The 22,284-nt window shown below is 42.5% G+C and overlaps 1 protein-coding gene across 1 annotated transcript in view; it reads left to right on the forward strand.

Moving 5' to 3' along the window:
• PHLPP1 (PH domain and leucine rich repeat protein phosphatase 1) overlaps positions 1–22,284 on the forward strand; it is a 418,300-nt gene that overhangs the window by 197,302 nt on the left and 198,714 nt on the right. Inside the window, exon 2 of the mRNA XM_029590299.1 lies at positions 21,214–21,410. Within this exon, the coding sequence (XP_029446159.1) occupies positions 21,214–21,410 (197 nt within the window). The remainder of the gene's footprint in view (positions 1–21,213; positions 21,411–22,284) is intronic.

Below are 22,284 nucleotides of genomic sequence, written 5' to 3' on the forward strand. Positions count from 1 at the left end.
AGCAGTCTGTTACATATTTGATCACAGTTCTAATCTTATGACTGAATAAAAATGCAAAGCCGATCTGGATACTTTTTTTTTTCCTTCCTCCTTCATGAAGTCACGCATCAGGCTTTCCTCCAGGCAGTTGGAATCGCTGTATGAGTCCGTTCTTAAAAGGGCCGAGTCCCTGTCACACAAATATGACCTTGCTCTTCTATTGGATTCTGATGATCAGGAGCAGGCAGGATTTTGACTATCTGGCTGTATTCACAAATCATTTTCTTATCCTTAAATCTCCCTCCGCAGGAGATTCCTACTGTTTCTCCGGGCCTCCTAATGGTATAAACTTCAGACCATCTGATTTCCAAGGATTCAGCACCGGTAGGCAAAAGGTTCATGTACTGAGCTGCCCCATTGACAAACTCAGTTTATGGAATTTGGGGCCTAGTGTGTGCTCGTAGAGTGGTAGATGCATGGCGTGCCCTTCCAGGGCAGGAGCTGGAGGCTAAAACAGAGACAGATTTCAAGACAGCATGGATTAAGCACAAGAGGATCCTTAATTGCCCAAAAACGTAGACATAATAGAAGCACAACGTAGCAACACTACAGGCTACAGAGGTAACTGGGATGGTACCCGCAGGCTACAGCTTGAGAGTAAGGATGAAAAGGAAAAAGGGTTTATCTAATAAACTATAAATTAAGGGTTTGTCCTGGTCAGGTTGGCAGTCTGTCTGATAAGCTGTGTGGGACTAGGAGTAAGCACTGTACGTAGACCAAACAACAAACCATAAGAAGGGGTATAGAAATGTTATGACTGTGATTATTGATGGATGAAAAAGTTGCAAGTTATGTAAATAAAGCTGCACCTCTCTCTAGACTGGCCAGGGCGATGATGCAGGGAACTGTTTGGAAAGGTCACGAGGATCTAGGAAGCCAGATGTTCAAGTAACAGCTATGCTGGTTATTTGTAGCTATTGAGATTATTACAGAGCTTTGCTGTTTAGACAGGAGAGGGGAAAGTTGCTTGATGTGAACTAAATGTAGGATCCTGTATGCTCATCTCCCCAAGATGGTAGAGTACAAAGGAGGATGAGGGCACAATTGTCTTGAAAGAGGCCCTGAGGCTGGCATCCAGGATATATCCTTAGGATTGTAGACAGATATAACTGGGCAGACTGGCCAGCTGGTCTTTATTCCGAAATCTACCATGCTCCTTTAACACGACATTGAAAAAAATAGCAGAGAATTAACATCATGGTCTTACCAATAGCAGACCCAAGCTTTTATTGGAATCTCATAACTGCAGCTGACCACTGTCAGGGACCATTCCTAGTGAGGATTCCTCCAGCCTGAAAGACCATGTCAGCAGCTACCTATTGATGACATAAAGTGGGTGAATGGAATGATTTTGAAGCTGGACAATACTATGTTGGCTTCTGCATTTTGAAGATAAGAGACAAAAAATGACAGAATCTGCTGAGACCCTTATGCCTCTAGTAGCCATGGATCATTGACGATCGGAGCAAATGGTGCATATATAACGTAATTACCTTGAATTCTAGATCCATGGCTATAGGAGTGCCTCCATGGTTCATCTAAGAATCTACATTTTGGAAGTCAGTTCTCTATCAGGCTGGGCAAGATTTTGAAGGATCTGACAGAGCAAATGGCAGATTGGAAGTATCTGAAAGGCGGAATATAAATCAAATCAAATGTTAATGCAAGTGTGATGTAGAGCTAGATTTTCACTCTCCAGACTGTTCAAAAGAGATTCCAGATGAAAGCAAGGATATGGATCTGGTTAGACATCATCCTTTCTGCATAATTCATACCAGCAAAGACGCAATGGCAAGTTTAATTATGCTGAGAGGGCTATGAACAAGTATCGCCCCTGACAAGTGAAGGAAGGGTAAGGGTTTTCTGAGTGCATTGAACTGGTCTAGTCAAGACAACTGAATATTAAATATATCTGCAGGATACAGAATAGTCTTATCTACTTCCTTTATATTTGTAAGATCAAGAGTTCACCGTGACCTAAAGGAAGCTGCAGCCGTGTTTCAGAAAATTCATCTGCCTCTGATCCTGCAGACAGTTGTGCTAGTACTTTTTTTTTAAAAAGGAAGAGATTTTTAGGAGCATATGCCAATTATTTCACGGTTCCAAAGAAATCGTGAGGCTTCAGGTCTATTCTGGGCTTCAAGAGCTTAAGCATTTTATAAAAAGACATTTCAAAATGCCTCCTTGCATGGTCGCACCAGTGGATTTCCTTTGCTGTCTGGACTCTCGGGATACTTTCTTACATAAGGTGGTGAAGTCTCATCAGAAGTTTGGGAACTGTGGGCCAAGAAGGTCCTTACCAGAGTAGTGTGCTGGACTTTTCTGAGGATTTCCCAAGGTTTTCATTATGCCAGCAGCCACTTTCTTAAAAAACATGTTTAGTGAGTTTGCTCATGAGTGTCGATTTTGCAGGAGGTAATTCTGATAGCGATTTCATTACTAGGGAGCTGTAGCCAGATCTTCAGCTAGAGATAAAGGTTTTCTTAAATCAGATTCAGAATTTGTTTTATCCAGGGGCACGGTTTTATACAGTTATATAAGTAGTGAAGCTGGAGGAGATGAGATTGCATCTCTCATGAAAGAATGTGTACAGATCTCCCACGGGTGTTGCAGACAGTGTTGGCTTATTTGGCTTTCAGGCTGCTTTAAGAATAGTACTGTAAGTAAAACTGAACACAGCTGCTACAAAACTTCCTGGTTCTCAGCTGACCCATTTCAGGAATGGCTTTCTGACCCTTCTTTTCACAGCAGGTGAACGCTCCCTCCTGTGGTTGGCACACAAAATAATCTTGAGGGGGGGTGGGGAGGTGGGGAGACTGTTCTAGAGTGGTTAAGTGACTATAGACAGAAGCTACGAGAGCTGGGGAGAAGCTCTGCAAGTTTTTCAGGTCTAGGAGTGTGATCTGGGAACTTCCATGGGACCCAAACTGGCTGCCGTCTGAGAAAAGATGCTGGGCTTGATGGACAGAAATAGGGAGGAATTGCTATTTGTCAAAAACAATAACTGAGCCACTGAATTGCAGGGGGTGTGGGGAAAGGAAGAAGTGTTATGGGCTGTCTTAGGCCCTTCTATCTACACTGTGTGATCTACAAGCCTCCAGCTCACAGAGGCGAACTGGTTAGAGATCTGGCTGAAGACATCCAAATGATGGCAAAGAAGGGAGAGGCGTTGCTCACTGGAGATTGTAATCTGTCGGACATGGCTTGGAATATCCCTGCTGCAGAATATGCAAGAAGTAGAAAGGTTGCCCTTCAAGAGGCGATACTCAGTGACGGATCCCATTAGGGGGAGGAGCAGTACTGGACCAGTTACTCACAAACGGAAATAGTCTCTCTGCCTGGGTAAGTGCCTACCTGAACACCAATGATCATCAGACAATATGTTTTAATATATCAGCCAAAAGAGAGAAAAGGTGCACAAAGATCAAAGTCCTAGATTTAAAAAAAATGCTGACTTGGGTAAAATGGCACTGTTCCTAGAGGAGGAGGATTTAGAAGGTTGGGAGGAGATAGGTGACGTGAAACAGTGGGCCAGATTAAAAGGAGCTATAATAAAAGCACCAAACCTTTATGTATAAAAAGTAAATAAAAGGAAACTGTAAAAGGTTAGGCTGAGCGGTTATATATTTTGACATAGAACCCACTGTTCAAAATCTGGTAAAGCAAAACTTGTCTGAATTAGTTATGGACCAAAACAATGACCAATAATTGATAAATGTGGATCAATATATGTACTGAAACCAATATGGTTCTCCAAGAAGGTAGCTGAGAAAATAACAGCAAAAATCAGCATTCAAAAAGTACAAAGGAACTCTGAGGAATGCGGAGATGAATACCAAGAATATAAGTTGCCATACTGGGTCAGATCGAGGGTCCATCGAGCCCAGCATCCTGTTTCCAACAGTGACCAATCCAGAATACAAGTACCTGGCAAATACCCAAACAGTAAATAAATTCCACGCTACTGATACTAGTAATTAGCAATGGCTATTCCCAAAGTCAGTTTGATAAATAGTTTATGAACTTCTCCAGGAATTTGTCCAAACCTTTTTTAAACCAAGCTATGCTAACTGCCTTAACCACATCCTCTGGCAATGAAATTCAGAGCTTAATGGTGCATGGAATAAAAAAACCCCTCCAATTTTTGTTTTAAATGTGTGCTACTTGCTAACTTCATGGAGTTCCTCCTGGTCCTTGTATTATCTAAAAGAGTTGTGATGGTACTTATTTTAACTACGGTATAGAAATGTTTTTAAATAAATAAATAACATTCACATTTACCTATTCTAGCCCTCTCATGATTTTTTAAACCTCTATCATATCCCCCTCTCCAGCCGTCTTTTCTCTAACCTGAACAGCCCTAACGTTACATCTTTGGTCTTTTCTCATAGAAGCGCTGTTCCATCCCCTTTATCACTTTGGTCACTATTCTCTGAACTTTTTCTAGTGCAACTATATCTTTTTTGAGAGGTGGCAACCAGAATTGCATATAGTATCTCTGTATCGCTCCATGATGAGACAGCTCCTTGACTACAATGACATTCTACGTTTTATTCACCATTCCTTTCCAAATAATTCCTAACATTGTTTGCTTTTTTGTCTGCTGCAGCACACTGAGCCGATTTTAATGTATTGTCTACTATGATGCTCAGATCTTTTTCCTGGATGGCAACTTCTATTTATTTATTTATTTGGGCATTTTGTATACCGTTGTTCCAAATGAAGATCACAACTGTTTACAATATCAGCATTCATATTCTTGGTCAGCAATCACGTACAGTGTGTTCACATTCACATTCTAGGTCAAAACCACAATAAATATGTTCTAGTTCATATTCATGTATATTCTAGGACATCACAGTAGTAAATCATATCTGTACATTTTTAGGTTGACACAACAGTAAACACTGATTCTAATTCTACTTATAAAACACTTTACATTGTGCATTACTTATTGCTCTCTCCATTAACATTATCTTGGTATTGACATTGAGGTTATCAGCATATTGGTATTTTATGTTAAGTTGTATGCTTTTCTAAAGAGCCACATTTTCAGTTCTCACTTGAAACTCTTTTCTGTTATCTGACATAGTGATTCTGGAAGAGAGTTCCATAACTTGGGGTCTTTTATGGAAAACATTCAGTCTCTTATTTGCGTTAAGTGTGTGTTCCGAGTAGAAGGAACCTAACATCTATCTATCTATCTAAACCCTATCTTGGTTTAGAACCTTCCTCAGCAACAGAGGATATAAGGTTAAGATTCATAATAAAGAATCCTCTCTTCACCCTGCGTCAGTAGGAGTCCCTCAGGGCTCGTCCCTGTCTCCAACCTTGTTTAACATTTATCTGTTACCCTTATGTGAACTTCTCTCTGACCTCAATCTCAAACACTTCCTCTACGCTGACGATATTCAGGTACTGATCCCCATCAAGGAGTCACTCGCAAAAACACTATCTCACTGGGAAACCTGCCTCCAAAATATCAAACAGCTTCTCACAAGTCTCAACCTGATACTAAATTCATCAAAAACGGAACTTCTAATCATCACACCAGAAAACAGCTCCCTCACACACACTCATCCAACCATACCAAACACCACACAAGTGAGAGACCTAGGAGTTCTAATTGATAATCACCTAAACCTGAAAGCGAACATCAACAAAACCACTAGAGACTGCTTTTATAAGCTCCAAGTGCTGAAAAGAATACGACCTCTCTTCCACACACATGACTTTAGAACAATTCTACAATCAATCATTTTCGCAAAGCTGGACTATTGTAACTCCATCATGCTTGGTCTACCTTCATCACACACCAAACCATTGCAAATGGTCCAAAATGCCTCCGCCCGTATATTCACTAACACCAGGAGAAGAGAACACATAACCCCTATCCTGATGGGCCTCCACTGGCTACCCATCCACTTCAGAATAATCTACAAGGCCATTCTCACCATTTTCAAAAACATCCATCAATTAGCCCCAATCGACCTCCATATCCCCCTCCGATTACACCACTCAACAAGACCGACAAGAGATGCTTACAAAGGTTCACTTCAAGTTCCTCCAGCCAAAACGACCAGACACATCACGCTCAGAGATCGGGCCTTCTCCACAGCCGGTCCAACTTTATGGAACTCCATTCCCCCGGATCTCAGAATGGAACTCAGCATCTCAACATTCAAGAAAAGACTCAAGACGTGGCTGTTCACGCAGGCCTTTCCTAACTCAAACATTACTTAACTCCCTTAAATCATCAATCATTAATAGCCACCTCTTATAATGTTTTTGTATATATATATATATATCTGATCTTCATTTCCCTTCTTACCCCAAGTTATTGATTCCCTGTTACATGTAACTGCTTTTCTGCACCATTGTTCAAATTGTAAAGTTTATTTGAGTTTCACCCCTGTTTCTTGTGAACCAGCATGATGGGACTACCGTCTTGAATGTTGGTATATAAAAAAAACTTAAATAAATAAATAAACATGTAACTACAGCATGCAAGGGTAACTTTTCCCTATGTGTATCATTTTGCACTTGTCCACATTAAATTTCATCTGCCATTTGGATGCCCAATCTTCCAGTCTCACAAGATCCTCCTGCAATTTATCACAATCCACTTGTGATTTAACAGCTCAGAATAATTTTGTGTCATTGCAAATTAGATCACCTCACTTGTTCCTCTTTCCAGATCATTTATAACTATATTAAAAAGCACTGGTCCAAGTACAGATCCTTGAGACATTCCACTCTCTACCTTTCTCCACCAACAAAACTGGCCATTTAATGCTACTCTGTATTTCCAATTTTTTAGCCAGTTTGCAATCCACAAATGGACATTGTCTCTTATTCCATGACTTTTTAATTTTCTTAGGAGTCTCTCATGGAGAGAGACTTTCTGAAAATCCAAATACACTAAATCTACTTAATCATCCTTATCCACGTTTATTATCCTCTTTGAAAAAAATGTAGTAGATTTGTGAGGCAAGAACTCCTTGGGAAAATCGATATCTGCTGTGTCCCATTAAACAATGTCTGTCTATATGTTCTGTGATTTTGCTCTTTAGAATAGTTTCCATGATTTTTTCCTGGCACTGAAGTCAGGATTATCTGTCTATAGTTTCCCAAATATCCCCTGGAGCCCTTTTTTAAATGTTGGAGATACATTGTACCTTCTAGTCTTCAAATACAATAATAGGTTACAAATTATTAATAATAGTTCTGAAATTTCATTTTTTATTTTTTTTCCAGATCCCTGGGGTGTATACCATCTGGTATATTTGGTACGCTTCAGTTTGTCAATCTGCCTACTACATCTTCCATGTTCACAGTGATTTGGTTCAGTTCATCTGAATCTTCACTCTTGAACACATTTTCTGGAATGGGTATCTCCCAACATCCTCATTAGTAAACACCAAAGCAAAGAATTCATTTAGTCTTTCTGCGATAGTCTTATATTCCCTAAGTGCCCCTTTAGCCCTTCCATCATCTAATGGTCCAGTTGATTCCCTCTCAGGTTTCCTGCTTTGGATATATTTTTAAAGTTTTTATGAGTTTTTGTCTTTATGGTTAGCTTCGTTTCAAATTCTCTCTTCGCCTGTCTTATTAATGTTTTACAATTAACTTGCTAATGATTGTTTTTTCCTATCTTCTTCAGATGGATTCTCTTTCCAGTCTTTGAAGGAAGTTTTATTGGCTAAAATAGCTTCTTGCTTTTTCACCATGCCAGCAGTTGTTTGGCCTTTTTTCCACTTTTTTTTTTAATGTGAGGAATACATCTGGACTGTGCTTCTAAAATGGTATTTTTAAACAATGTCCATGCCTGTTCTACACTTTTAATCTTTGTAGTTGAACCTTTTAGGTTTTTTCTAACTAGTTTCCTCATTTTATTGAAGTCCTCCTTTTTAAAGGTTGGTGCTAGAGCTGTAGATTTACTTATTGTCCCCTTTCCAATCATTAAGCCAAATTTAATCGTATTTCGATCACTATTGCCAAGTGGCCTCATCACTGTTAATGCTCACACCAAATCCTGCATTCCATTAAGAATCAAATCTAAAATGGTTTCCTTTTCTTGTTTGTTCCTGAACCAATTGCTCCATGAAGTAATCTTTTATTCTATCCAGGAACTTTACCTGTCTAGCATGTCCTGGTGTTTCATTTACCCAGTCAATACTGGAATAATTTAAATCTTCTATTCTGCCAAATTTATTAGCTTCCCTAATTTTTCTTAGCATGTCATTGTCCATCTGCTTTGGCCAGATGGACAGTAGTATACCCCCTATTGCTATACTCCTCCCCAACATACATGGGATTTCGACCCATAAAGATTCTACTGTGCATCTAGTTTCCTGCAAGATCTTTATCCTGTTGGACTCTCTGCCATCCAAATCTAAAGTGCCACCCCCACTACCAAATTGATCCATCCTATCACTGCGATATAATTTGTAACCTGGTATAGCACTGTCCCACTGGTTATTCTCCTTCCACCATTGTGTCTGTTGTCATTCACTGCTAAACACTCTAACTCTCCCATCTTACTTCTTAGACTTCTGGCATTGGCATACAGACATTTCAAAACATGTTTTTTGTAAGTATTAACAGCCTGCTTTTCAGTTAGGGACAATTTGGAAATGTATGTTTTTTTTAACTCAGGTGGTTCTTTACTTATAGGCACATGGACTACATTTGCTTTTATTGGAACCTCTCTGGTGGGATGCCCTAACTCTCCTTTTTTATGAGTCTCTTTCGAAGATACCTCCCTCCCAAACATGTGCTTCTGAGTGACTGTCTGCTTTCTCCCTTGTTCTAGTTTAAAAAATGCTACTGAAGCTGAAGGAGATGAGGGAAGAAATCAGGATAGTGAAAGCTCGAGTGGAAGAAAGGTTTGTCCGAGAGGTAAAGTGAGGTGACACATTTTTTTAGATATGAGAGAAAGGAAGAAGGCCAGAAGTGGCATTGTAAGACTGAAAGGCGTCAAAGAGCAAGCTGTGGAGAAAGATGAGGATATAGCAGAAATATTAAATACTTCATTCAGTGTTCACTAAAGAAAACCTTGGAGAAGGACTGTTGCTAGTTAGCAAGAATATGGATGGGAATGGAGTAGATACAACCCTATTTACAGAAGAGTGTTTGTGTGGAACCAGCAAAACCGAAAGTGGACAAGGCCATGGGGCTGGATGAGATACATCCCAGGATACTAAGGAAACTCAGAAAAGTTCTGGCAATTCTACGGAAGGACCTGTTCAATAGATCCATAGATGGTACAGTAATGCTGCAAGATTGGAGAAGGGCGGTTGTGGTCCTGCTCACAAAAGTGGTAGCAGGGATGAAGTTGGAAACTACAAGCCGATTAGTCTTACCTCTATAGTGGGAAAATGAATGGATCCTATGCTAAAGGAAAGGATAACAAACTTTCTGTTGTCCAGTGGGTTGCAGGATCCAAGGCAACGTGGTTTTATCAGACAAAAGTCCTGTCAAATTAATTTGATTTTTTTTGTTTGATTGCGTGACTAGAGAATTATATCGAGGAAGAGCATTCAATGTGGTTTACTAGTATTTCAGCAAGGCTTTTGATACAGTCCCACGTAGGAGGCACATGAATAAAATGGGAAGCCTGGGAGTAGGTCTCAAGATTGGGGAATGGATTACAAGTTGGCTGACAGAGGCAAGTTGTAGTAAATGGAACCTATTCTGAAGAGAGAAAAGTGGTAAGTGGAGTTTCTCAAGAATTTAATCTGGGACTGATATTGTTCAGTATCTTTGTGAGCTATATTATGGGGGGATTAGAAGGTTAAGCTGCTTGTAGATCTTAATGCCATTCGCATAAAAACAGAATGAACAAATCTGAAGGAGTAGAAAAAGTGGGAAATGACGTAAGAAAGCTTGAAGTGTGGTCCAAGAGTTGGCAGGTAAGATTCAAAGCCAAGAAGTGCAGTCATGCATTTGGAGTATGGCAATCCAAAGGAGCTTTATGCAGTTGGGGGGAGGGGCGAAAGGCTGATATACACAAACTGGGAGAGAGACCTCTTGGTGATAGTGTCTGAACTGAAGGTAGCAAAGCAATGTGATAAGGTGGTGGCTAAGGCCAGCAGGATGCTGGACTGCATGGAGAGATGCATAACCCGCAGGAAAAAGGAGATAATTTTATTTATTTATTTTTAATTTTTCTATACCGATGTTCCTGTACGGATACAAATCACACCGGTTTACATTTTAACAACAAAATTCGCTTAGGAGCGATACATAGAACAATGAAGGCATATAAATATGAAATGAATTATAAATTAACATCGTAAACTGTAACTTATCCTATCGTATAACTTAACATCACGTGAATAGATGAGACTTCTGAGACAACATAACTCAATGAGTTTTTTGTTTGTTTTTTTTAATAACATAAAATAGCGTCTTAGCGGAATGCGTTGGAGAGGTGGTTAAGAAACATGGTAGGAGTGAATTTCGGTAGAAAGAGAGGAGGAATTAACAGTCTGAGGTTGCGAGAATTAGGAGTCTGTGAAGGCTAGCGTCTGGAGTATGGGAAGAATAGCATTAAGAGTCAGGGAAGGCTAGGCTGAATAGCCATGTTTTGTCTTTTTTTGAAAGAAGATGGACAATGCTCTTGCCTGAGGTCCGGTGGTAATGTATTCCATTGATGAGGTCCTGCTGTCGAAAGGGCCCTCTTTCTTAGGGCTGATTTTGCTTGTGGGGCAAACAGGGTGTCTTTATAGGCGCTTCTAATTGGTCTGGATGAGGTGTGTGGTGTGAATTGAATAGTGGTGTCGATGGATGTGAGGTTGTGTTTGGCTTTATGGATAATCGTGAGGACTTTGAAGAGGATCCTGAACTTGATGGGTAGCCAGTTGAGGTGCTGAAGAGTGGGGGTGATATGATCTCTTTTTTTGGTGTTGGTGAGGATCCTGGCTGCTGAGTTTTCAATCATTTGAAGAGGTTTTATGGTGTTGGCTGGGAGTCCGAGCAAGAGGGAGTTGCAATAGTCCAGTTTTGAAAGGATGATGGATTGCAGTACTAGTCTGAAATCTTGGAGATGAAGGAGAGGTTTTAAGTTTCTGAGAACTTGTAATTTGAAGAAACAATCCTTCGCGGTGGTATTCACAAAGTTCTTTAGGTTAAACTGATTATCTAGGATCACGCCTAGATCTCTGACGAAAGGAGATGATTTAATCATTGAGTTGACCGAATGAGAGGGGGTGGTGGCGTTGGAGGTTTGGTGAGGATTTCCTTTGAGATGATAATAATTTTGGTTTTGTCGCTGTTTAGGACCAGGTTGAGCGTGGAAAGTAGTTGGTTAATTTCTTGGAAGCAGGTGGTCCAGTGGTTAAAAGTTTTTTGAAGAGAGTCTTTGATCGGGATGAGGATTTGGACATCGTCCGCATAGAGATAGTGGGATAGTTTTAGCCTTGTGAGTAGGTGGCAGAGTGGTAGAAGGTATATGTTGAAGAGTGTTGGAGATAGGGAAGATCCTTATTTATTTATTTATTTAGAATTTTTATATACCGACATTCTCGATACAAATATAAAATCAAATCGGTTTCCATTATAACAAAACAGTCACGGTAGAGGCGTTACATTAAACAAGGTGTCTGAACACTAGAACACTAGAACATAAAATTAAAATAGTGATCCTTGTGGGACACCCAGGTTGGAGCGAACAGGGGGAGATTCTTTATTGTTGATCCTGACTTTGTAGAACCTGTTGGACAGGAAGGATCTGAACCAATCAAGGGCAGGACCTTTGACGCCATTGTTTGTTAGTTGTTCAAGAAGGATGTTATGGTTCACAGTGTCGAAGGCGGCGGACAGATCGAGGAGAGCGAGAAGATAGGTTTGTCCTTTTTCCATGTTTAATAGGATAGTGTCTGCTAGGATTATGAGCAGGGTTTCAGTACTATGTGTTTTTCGAAATCCGTGTTGTGTGGGGGAGAGAATGTTATGCTCCTCGAGATAATCTGATAGCTGTTTGTTGACTATTTTTTCCATGATTTTTGCTATCATGGGAAGGTTAGCTATTGGGCGGAAGCTAGACGGGTCTGTAGGAGGTAACTTCGACTTTTTTAGAATAGGTTTGAGAATAGCGAGCTTAAGAGGGTCTGGCACTGATTCTTGTGATAAAGAGAGGTTAATGATGTCTGAGATTGGCTTTGAGATGGTGTTTGGGATGTTGAAGAGCAGGTTAGGCGATATTGGGTCCGAAGGATGTGAGGTTGGTTTCAGTTTTTTGAGGATATTTTCTACTTCCAGTGATGAAGTTGGTTCGAATGCTTTGATCAGTGAGTTTGGTTTTAGGGGAGGGCGAGAGAAGGTATTCCAGGAGGCGTGTGCAACGCAGCGGTTAGGTTGATTTTTTTCTCGAAGAATTGTGCAAGTTCCGTGGCTTTGTTGAGTGCAAGGTCATCGGGAATGGTAGGGGGAAGATGGCTTGGAGAGTGCCGAGACATTTGTGAAGAGAGCTTTCGCTCTCTTCGCATATGTCACCAACAACCTGTACAGATAATGACCAACAGGTCACCAACAACCTGTACAGATAATGCATCTGTACAGGTTGTTGGTGAAACGTTAACCTGGAGTATTATGTTCTTTTTGAGACACGGTCTCCAGAAATGGATAAAGACAGGATAGAAGCGGTCCAGAGAGAGGCAAGCAACATGGGGTGAGGTCTGCATCGGGGGGGGGGGGGGGGGGGGGGGAGTAAATATGTACATCTTGGAGGAGAGAAGAGAGAGGGGAGGTATGATTATAGATAGGGACCCCTCATTTTTTATTTTTTTTTTTATTGCTTTTCATTTTTCCTGGGAATTTATCAGGGTTTATTATAAGAACAAAAACAGGAGAAAATCATTAAAAAAAAAAAAAGACTCCATATTTTTGCAGGTAAATATCTGTGTTCATTCTAGTGGACAGAAGCCAGGGCAATAAAAGATTAAACAGATTCTCCCACCCACACACTCGGCATTTCTAACCTTATCCCCTGCCTAGCATGTCCCTCTCCCTGCACCCCCACACTGCAGCAGCATTCATCCTTACCAGTGGTGGCTCCAGGCTTCTCCTCTCTCCTTCAGCAGCAGCTTACTGAGGCTCCCATGCTCTGCACTTCTGCTTTTGTACAGGGCTAGGGAACCTGCCGGGAATGGTGGACAGGGCCTGCTTCAAACGCGTTCATGGCACCAGAGCAGGCCCTTCGGCTGCTTGGTGGGTGAGGAGACGGGAATTGAAACCCAGCACGGGCAGCAGTGGGAGGGTGAGCGCTTTTACTAGGGGGGGGGGGGGGGGGGGGCTTGAAACACTATCTGAAGCAGCTTTTTAATCATCCTAAAAGTAGGGTGAATATCAGTTTAAATCGATTGTCACTTTTGGAAAAATCCGGGAATTTATGGGTGAAAATCGGTTTAAATTGAAAACGAAGGACCCTAGATATAGACTTTCTAATACCTGAAAGAAATTAATGATGCACAAAAATCAAATCTTTTCCAGTGGAAAGGAAGTTGTAAAACTAGAAGTCATGATATGAAACTCCAAGGGGAAAGACTCAGGACCAATGTCAGGGAATGTTTCTTCTCAGAAATGGTGGTGGATGCATTGAATGCTTTCCCGAAAGAGGTAGTGAAGATTAGAATGGTAACGAAATTCAAAAGGGCGTGGGACAAAACGCAGAGGATCCCTGCTGGCTGGAGAATGAACATGAAGAAATGGGGTAACCTCTCTTACAAGCAAAGTTAACATTTCTGCATGGAAGTACCCGTACAGAGCAGCAATTACTACATTTAAAAGAAGGCTTGAAGTAGCCTCACAGAACATCAGTTATTACCCTAAGCAACTTGCTGGACAGACTGGATAGACCATTTCGGGCTCTGTCTGTTGTCATTAATTATGTTACTGTGACCATTGGTCTGAATCCAGCATGGCATTTCTTAACTCTTCTCCTGAATCTGTAAGAAAATAGAGCAGTTTTCAACACACTGAGGGCTTCACAGAAAGTTTGCAAACCATAAGGTAAAACTGTACTTGGTTCTGTCACAGCTATTATGCTTAACACCAGCGGCAAGAGACAAGGAGTCAAAAAATGTTATCGGAAGGGGGACTTGGGTGGCTAAAGGAAATTGGCACAGGGATACAGAACTTTTCACATAGGCCACCTCTTCAGATCCCATGGTGAATGGATATTATCAGCAAAATGTTTTGTGCCGATTTCCATTGGAAGAATATCCACATCAGCAAATCCATCATTACCATGATTACCAAAACGCACTCTACAACCCCTACAGCTATTACAAAATGCTGCCGCACGTATCCTTACAAACACTCACCGTCATGACCACATCACACCCGTCCTTCAATCATTACACTGGCTCCCCGTAGCCTCAAGGATTATATATAAAGTACTTACGCTCATACACAAAGCCATTCATAACCAAGACATGCAATGGTTCCCAGAACATCTCCTGCTCCATACTCCAACAAGACCCACAAGAACACATCACCAGGCCAAACTCCAAATACCCTCTCCTAAACTCATGAAGCATTCCACCTTTAGAGATCGATCCTTCATCATCACAGGAATCGCCCACTGGAACAAAATGCCTTCCCAACTACGCCAGGAACCCTGCCACAAAAACTTTAAACACAACCTTAAAACATGGCTTTTCAAACTAGCATTCCCTGACTAACGAACTATCTCTCACCAAAGATACTTCTTGACCGCCTGACCGATCCCCGACCTCTCCCCTCCTTCCCTACCCCCCACCCCTGTAGGTATACTCCTCCTCCTCCCCTCCCTCCATTACTTTCCCCCCAAATACCGTCACTGCCTTATTTAACTCATTTGTTAAAATTAACATGTACATTTGTATATTATTCCTGTATATAATTCTTGTTTTGTCCCCTGTTAACCCTCTCCCTGTTAATGTTAATATTGTAAAGCTGGTTGCTAAGTTATGTTATATTGTGAACCAAGGTGATGTTTTGTTTTAAAACGTGCCTCGGTATATAAGAAACCTCAAATAAATAAATAAATAAATCATTACCATATAACAGTAATTTGCACCCTTGTTGTCTGTTTCATTAGAAAGACTGATGATTGCATGGCCTTGAGAGCTAATTAGCCTGCTCTCTTCCCGGAGGGATGATTCCTTCAGGACAAGATTGAGAGATATTTTCAGGTCACTGGGGGGGGGTAGGTCTGCACTACTGCAGCCCATGCTGAACCTCTTACTGTGGATAAATGGAGCATTTTGGTTTCACCTTTCAAATATACGTGTTTTAAATTAGAAGTCCTCCAGAAACATCAAATATTTGTCAAGCCTTCCAGCTATTGCTAGAAAGATGACCATTCAAGCACACTCACTAACCAGAAAAATTCATCCAAGAAAATGGGAACTAAATTGAAGTGTCTTCCATATACTTTGCCAAAAGTGGTTTCTCGTTTCAGCGGGAAAGTGAAAGAATATTATAGCGACTTCTGGCGCTGGCCAATGAGAACAAATGCTCGAGCCCTGGGGTCTGCAGCCTTTCAAAACCTAAGAGCCTTTTCATGTACATTTTTTTGTCAAAAATATTTCGTCGTCATACATGTAAGAATACAATATCGGCATGCAATAAAACATAGTGCAAGAAAGAATCGGATACGTTTTTATTATTTTTTTTGTCATGTTTTCTAGGAATGCAATTCTGTTGTAAATCAGGGCACTCATGCAAATCGCCAGCTTTTTCTCCCCATCCCCAGCAGTCTCTTACCCTTGCCAGAATGTGTTGCTTCCTTTGCCTTTCGTCAGCCCAATGATACTGACTCATCAGATCAAGCTTTCTCCCACGCTTGTGCCGGCTGCTGATGCTGCCTCTTGCCTCTGTGGCCCGCACACCCTCCCCTCACAGCAGAACTGCATCCTGGTGTTGAAAGAGTCCCTATGGCCCAAGAGTTGAAAAGGATCAGTTGTGTATATTTTTCCTTTGGCCCTGGTTCAAGGATGTTGGATATGAACGGTGAGACAATGTTGAAAGCCCTATGTTGACATGCAAGATTGATGGAAATTGTTTTGTTTTGTTTTTTTCAAATCCATTTTGTATTTACCTTTGTCAGAGAGTACACCTGACTTGGGATAAATGTTTCACTCAGATCTGGCATAGGTTTAGAGGTGCTCTCTTCAGAAGTATAGGATACAGTAGCCCAACTAATTGAAATGTTAGTGAAGTTCAGAAAAGGTTCCACCCACCCCACCATAACCTGTATGGAACCAGACATCTGGCCTGGTCCACCTTAAACCCCATCGAGGGGGAGAGCTCTCTAGGCGGGACCCTGCTGGGCAGGATAAGAGGCGGAGCCCAGCTGGGGACAGGAGGCCCCGCCTCTCCAGAAAAAGCCAGCTCCTGAATCCTCTCTGGTAGGAGCTACTGGTGTGCATGCACTGCTGGAAGGTAATCAGTCTACTAGATAGAAGCTTCAAGAATGGAGGCTGGAGTCCTGCGTGGATTATGTCTCCAGCCTGAAAGTTTCTCAGCTGTCCCCACAAGGGGTAATACCAAAAACATGACCTTACTGGTATAAAGAGGAGCACATTCTTAAAGTTGCTGAATCAGTCAATACATTTAAGAATTTTATTTTTAGAGGGTTTCAGCTGGAGGATAAAAGTTGCTGTTTTGAGTTAATTAAGTATCTGTTTCATCCATAACATCTGTGTCTGGTAAAGAGGTTGCTTATCTGGAGGCGCTTTAGATTTTTTCTGGGGTTCCCCCCCCCCCCCAAAATGGCAGAGTTCTCTAGTCAAATTTTCCATACTATTCCTAATTAAACTTTTGATTGTTGCAAGAAAAGGATTTAAAGCTACCAAGCTCCAAAAGCAGCAATGCTGCAGCTCCCTGTGAAAATTAAACTGGGCCTGGAATAGTGTGTGCAGTTCTGGTCACTACATCTCAAAAAGAAGATATAGTTGCATTGTAAAAGGTACAGAGAAGAGCAATCAAAATGATAAAAGGGATGGAATAGGTCCCCTCTGAGGAAAAGCTATAGAGGTTAGGGCTGTTAGGCTTGAAGAAGAGAAGGCTGAAGGGTGATATGATAGAGGTCTTCAAAATCATGAAAGGACTTGAACGGGTAAATGTGAAATGGTTATTTACTCTTTCAAAATATACAGAGACTAGGGGACACTTCATGGTTAGTAAGTGGCACATTCAAAACAAATTGGAGAAAATTGTTTTTCACTCGGTGCACAGTTAAGCTCTGATGGAGGATGTGGTTAAGGCAGTTAACGTTTCTGGATTTAAAAAAGGTTTGGGCAAGTTCCAAGGAGAAGTCCATAAGCTGTTATTGGATAGACTTACGGAATAGCCACTAATCACTGTGCGATAACAGCATGGGATCTTTTTACTGTTTGGGATCCTGCCAGGTACTTGTGACTTGGATTGGCCACTGTTGTAAACAGGATACTGGACTTGGTGGACCCTCGGTCTGACCCAGTATGGCAAATTTTTATGTTATAGTAAATAGTTTCATTACTTAAGCATAGAAAACATAAGGAGGGTCCAAGCTTCGTAAGCAGAACTATTGAAAAGCCTTTGCATATAGAACTGAAGCTCCAGTAGGACACATATGCCAAAAAGTCATATGGTGTTCAGTTGGTAACTTTACCATGCACTATGGAATTGACAAATGGGCTTTTGGCAGGGGCTGCCGATCTGAGAAGGCTTATCCAGCCATCAGTATTTTGGAGAGAGACTTTTTGGTAGGTCCTCACCTTGTAGACTGGGAACTACAGTAGAAGAGGAATTCTGCCTTGCTCTGTCAATTACTTTTCTATGAATTCTTGCACTAGTCTCTACCATCCTTGCTGTAAATGTGATAGCAGTTTTAAGCAAGCGAGACTAAACAGTATATTCGTAATTTAAGAGCCGTGGAAGGTCTCAACTGGAGAGAGCGATAGATAATTGCAATCAGCAGTTGAAAATATCACCTGTAGATACTGTTTTGATCTCGGGTTCATGCATGTTGGATGCATTTGCCCACTATGCACACTTGTGGAAAAATGAACAAAAGAGTTGACAGAGCAGGGCAGAATTCCTGCTAATATATTAGGAGTGTTGATCTTTGTCTGATTGCCAATGAATAGGCTTTGCTGGTGAACACAAGTCCCCTTCTCTGCAGAGCCAACGTACTTCTGATGATTTGAGTTGTCAGTAGGGTGGACATGACCATTGATGTGAAAAGATCCATGTTGTGACACCTGATGTCAAAACTGGAATGTCTGCTAATTGAAGTATAGCAAATCCTCTGGTTGGTTATTGAAGTGTAGGTTGTCAGTTTCCCTGACACCCCCTGCGCGACCCCCCCTCCCCAAAGCCTCTGGCTACACAGTAAATGTTTCAGCACTGAAGATGGATCCTCCAACTATTTATCCCCTGTTTGCTGACTTTTAACACTGTTTCCCAGCCCTCTCCTGGGGGCACACCTAACCAGATGGGTTTTCAGGATTGCCACAATGAATATGCATGAGAAAAATTTGCATATCCTGGGTCTCCCATGAATGAAAATCTATCTCATGCCTATTCATTATGGGTATCCTGAAAACCCATCTGGTTAGGTGTGCCCCCAGGAGAGGGCTGGGGAAACCATGGTTTAACAGCAGCATCGTGGAAGGTTTTGTATGCCTTTTGATGCTTGGCAGGACCCTCCCCACTATTCATGGTCGTATCTACCCTGTTGTGTAACAGCTGCAGTTATGGGTTATTTAAAATAACATTTCCCACAATTCTTACCTGTCAGGCCCTGATAACATCGCTGGTGAGCATTTATTAGAGCAAGTCATGATTGGGGTTACCTGTTCCAAGCTTTGGATTCCGCAGCCTCTTGTGTTCAGGCTATTTAAACAGGCTGCTTTGAATCGATGCAGTGATAAACACTTGCAAAAAAAAAAAAAAAAAAAAAAAATTGTGATCTTTGGTTTATTGGAGTTGGTCAGGTTATAATTACCCATTACAACTTCAGTCTTTCAAGTTTTATGTGTTGTCAGTTTACAGAATTCTGTAGAGCAGACCTTGACACATTTTTTAGGTCTAGGAACCACCCCCAAATCTTAGGAGGCAGAGGATGAAGCTTTCTCCAGCAACACCACCTCCCCCCTCCCTATACAAGTTATTCCCACTGAACTTGGGGATGTGAGGGACTCTGCTGCAGGTCCTCTAGGGCCTGGTTTTACTAAGGCTGTTTTACCATTCTGTGTGTGTGTCTCTCTCTCTATATATATATCTATCTATATATATATATATATATATCTATATATATATATATATATATATACACACACACACAAATCAGGCTGTTAATGCACTGTTGCGCGATACCAGAGGGAGCACCCGACCCCACCCTTGCATGCATGCTATCAGCAGGTTGTTGGCACTCACCTGATAGCTGCGACTCAGGTGATTTGCCTCTGTGCTTCACCTATCATTGTGGCCCAGGTTCTCTCTCTGTCCTCTCAAATATCTCCCTTGTATCCCCCAATCCTGTCTCCTACCCTGTCCCCAGCAGTCTCCTCTCTCTCTCTCTCTCAATCCCTCCCACCTTGTCTCCAGTCTTTCAGCTCCTCGACCCCTGCCAGCAATAGCTAGCTAGTCTCTCCCCCCCCCCCCCCCCTCCCCGATCAACCTCCTATACCAGCTAGTCAGCTTCGGCCACCCTTCCCCCAGCCAATCATAGTCACCCCCAGCCTGCTACCCAAACTGGCTAGCTTCAGGCACCCTATCCATCCATCTAGCTTTAAAGCCACCTTGCTGACCGGTTCCCTGAATGTCCCCAAATGCTGCTATCGCTGCTGTCCTTTCGGCCAGCACCATACGTGTCTCAGTGAATTTGAGCTGCACAGTGTGTGTGTCCATCCATTCTGGTCTTGCAGTCTCAAGGCTCAAGAGGCGGAGACCAGCGAATGTGCACTTGCATGGCTCAAACTCACTGAGAGCCATGCAGTGCTGGCAGCTGCACCAGGCCAATGACATCATTTGGAGCATGAAAATCCTGGGCACCACTGGCACAATGTCTGAGCTCTGTGATGACTTGGTGCCCAGGATTTGTCGAGCCTTGCTGTAGACTTCATCAGTTTGTGAAGCTGACCACCTTGCTACTCAGGAGGACATCTAGTTGTCCTGACATTGTCACTGAAAGTACAGCAAGCCAGATTGTTAGAAAAAAATGTCTCCACAAACTTAACTGTCCAGAGATGAAGTGCACTCTTCTGATTCCCCTCCCCCACACCCCTAGGCCTACATAATGCATTTCTTCCCTCCAGAATGCACACTCCCTGCAGTCCTCTCCCTACCTCACCAGCTCTGGACCAGTCCTCTCTCCCCCTCCTCCTCTTCCAGTGCCCCCGCCTCCTCAGTGTCTCTTGCATCCCTTCCCCAAGACGCTTCCTGTTGCTTCTCTCCTCTGAAGAAAAATGGACTGAGGCTCCTGGCGCTGCACCTCCTGCTCCTCTTTGGCAGGGGAATGCCATGGCTCGCTGGCAATAAACAGTGTCCTGGGGCCTGACTCGGTTGCACTGCTGCTTCCTGCCAGTCCGGCTGGTTCCACCCCCCCATATGACTCCGCTCCGCCACCTTCTGGTTGGGAAGGGGTGCTTACCGGTTCTCGTGGGCAGTGAAAATCAATTTGCCTGAGACCATGCAGGGATCACCTAAGTGCTGTTACATCTGTCATAATTCAGACTTGTCAAACCTGGATTTGCTTGGGAGCAGTTCCAGAATCACTAACACAGACTTGTAAATAATACACAAGGCTGCTGTTCATTGTGAATAGAGGCCTGATCTTCAGGATGAGTACTGCAAGCCCTGCCCCGGGGAAACTCTGATTTATATAAACCATCTTTCTGCGTGAAGTGAGTAGATTTATTATGGGCTCGCCTCTTGTTGAAGTGATTGATGAGTGTACAGCGAGCGGAGCCTGGTTTGGGATAATGCACTAGTTGGGTTAATAGAAATCTCATGGAATCAGTAGAGAAAAGTGAAGCCGGCAGCCCGGTGTTGCACCAAGTGGAGATTAACTCTTTTTTTATTTTTCCGTTAAGTACATCATTGGTCTTGGCTTGCTTGCTTCATGTATTTTTATGAAAATTGGGGACAGGAGGGGGGGAATAGTTTTGGATCTGAAGCCCTTGTTTTTTTTCGTTCCAGGAAAGCCTCACAGCGTCGGCAGCTCCGAAAGGATTCAGCTGTCGGGAATGTACAACGTACGAAAGGGGAAAATGCAGCTGCCTGTGAATCGGTGGACGAGACGCCAGGTTATCCTGTGCGGGACATGCTTGATCGTTTCCTCGGTGAAAGAAAGCCAGATCGGGAAGATGCACGTCCTGCCCCTGATTGGCGGGAAAGTATGTTCATGGTTCTTAGCTCTTATTTTTCCAGTCTCTGCCGAATCCTTTGCTCTGCTAGCCTCACTATGGGGAACTCTAACTTTTACTGCAGTCTTAAGTTTTGCCTCCTCTCTGTGAAGAAGTATTTTCTGATGATACTTGGGAGCCTGCCTACCTCTTCAAGGCTTATACCTTGGCCTCTTCTTCTAGCACTTGCTGCCCATTGATAAAAGTTTGATTCTTGTACATTAGTTGAGATGTGCATTTGTTTGAAACATTTCATTTTCGAAACAGAATGAAAGTCATTTCTGCTCAATTTTGAAAAAATAATTTTGTTGCATGGCTTAGGGTGCTCCCCAATGCCTGTATCCCTCCCAAAAAATAAAAGTTGCCAGCATCTGGGACTTCTCTGGACCATCCAGCCAGGACCTCGGATGTTCCCTGGCTTCCTCCCCCGCCTCTGAATAAGAGGCCTGGGGACCATCCTAGCCCCCCACGTTCCCCTTCTGTGGTGTCCTGATTAGTGAAAGGGGGAGTGCCCACTTTCCTCTTGTCCCTCTGATGTCCCTTAAAAAAAAAAAAAAAAAAAGACAGTGCCTGGTCCTGAGACTCCCGTCAGTCTCGGAAGAGCCAACGTTCATATCAAGTGACTTCAGCGGGGCAGGAGGCGAGTGGGCATCCCACCTGCTCCCTTTCACTAATCAGGACCCCAAGGAAGGGGTAAATGGGGGGCCTGTGCAGTCCCTGGCCCTAGGAGCTTTTCAGGGGAAAGGGGATTGGATGCGTCCAGGAAGGGCCCTGTATTTTTTGGGGGGGAGGGGTGGATGGTGGTTTTGGTTTGGCAAACAACCTGAATTGAAATAAACATCAAACAAATGAAACTGAAATAAAT

The sequence above is a fragment of the Rhinatrema bivittatum genome, chromosome 2 (genome assembly GCF_901001135.1).
Source record: "Rhinatrema bivittatum chromosome 2, aRhiBiv1.1, whole genome shotgun sequence".
Lineage (NCBI taxonomy): Eukaryota > Metazoa > Chordata > Amphibia > Gymnophiona > Rhinatrematidae > Rhinatrema > Rhinatrema bivittatum.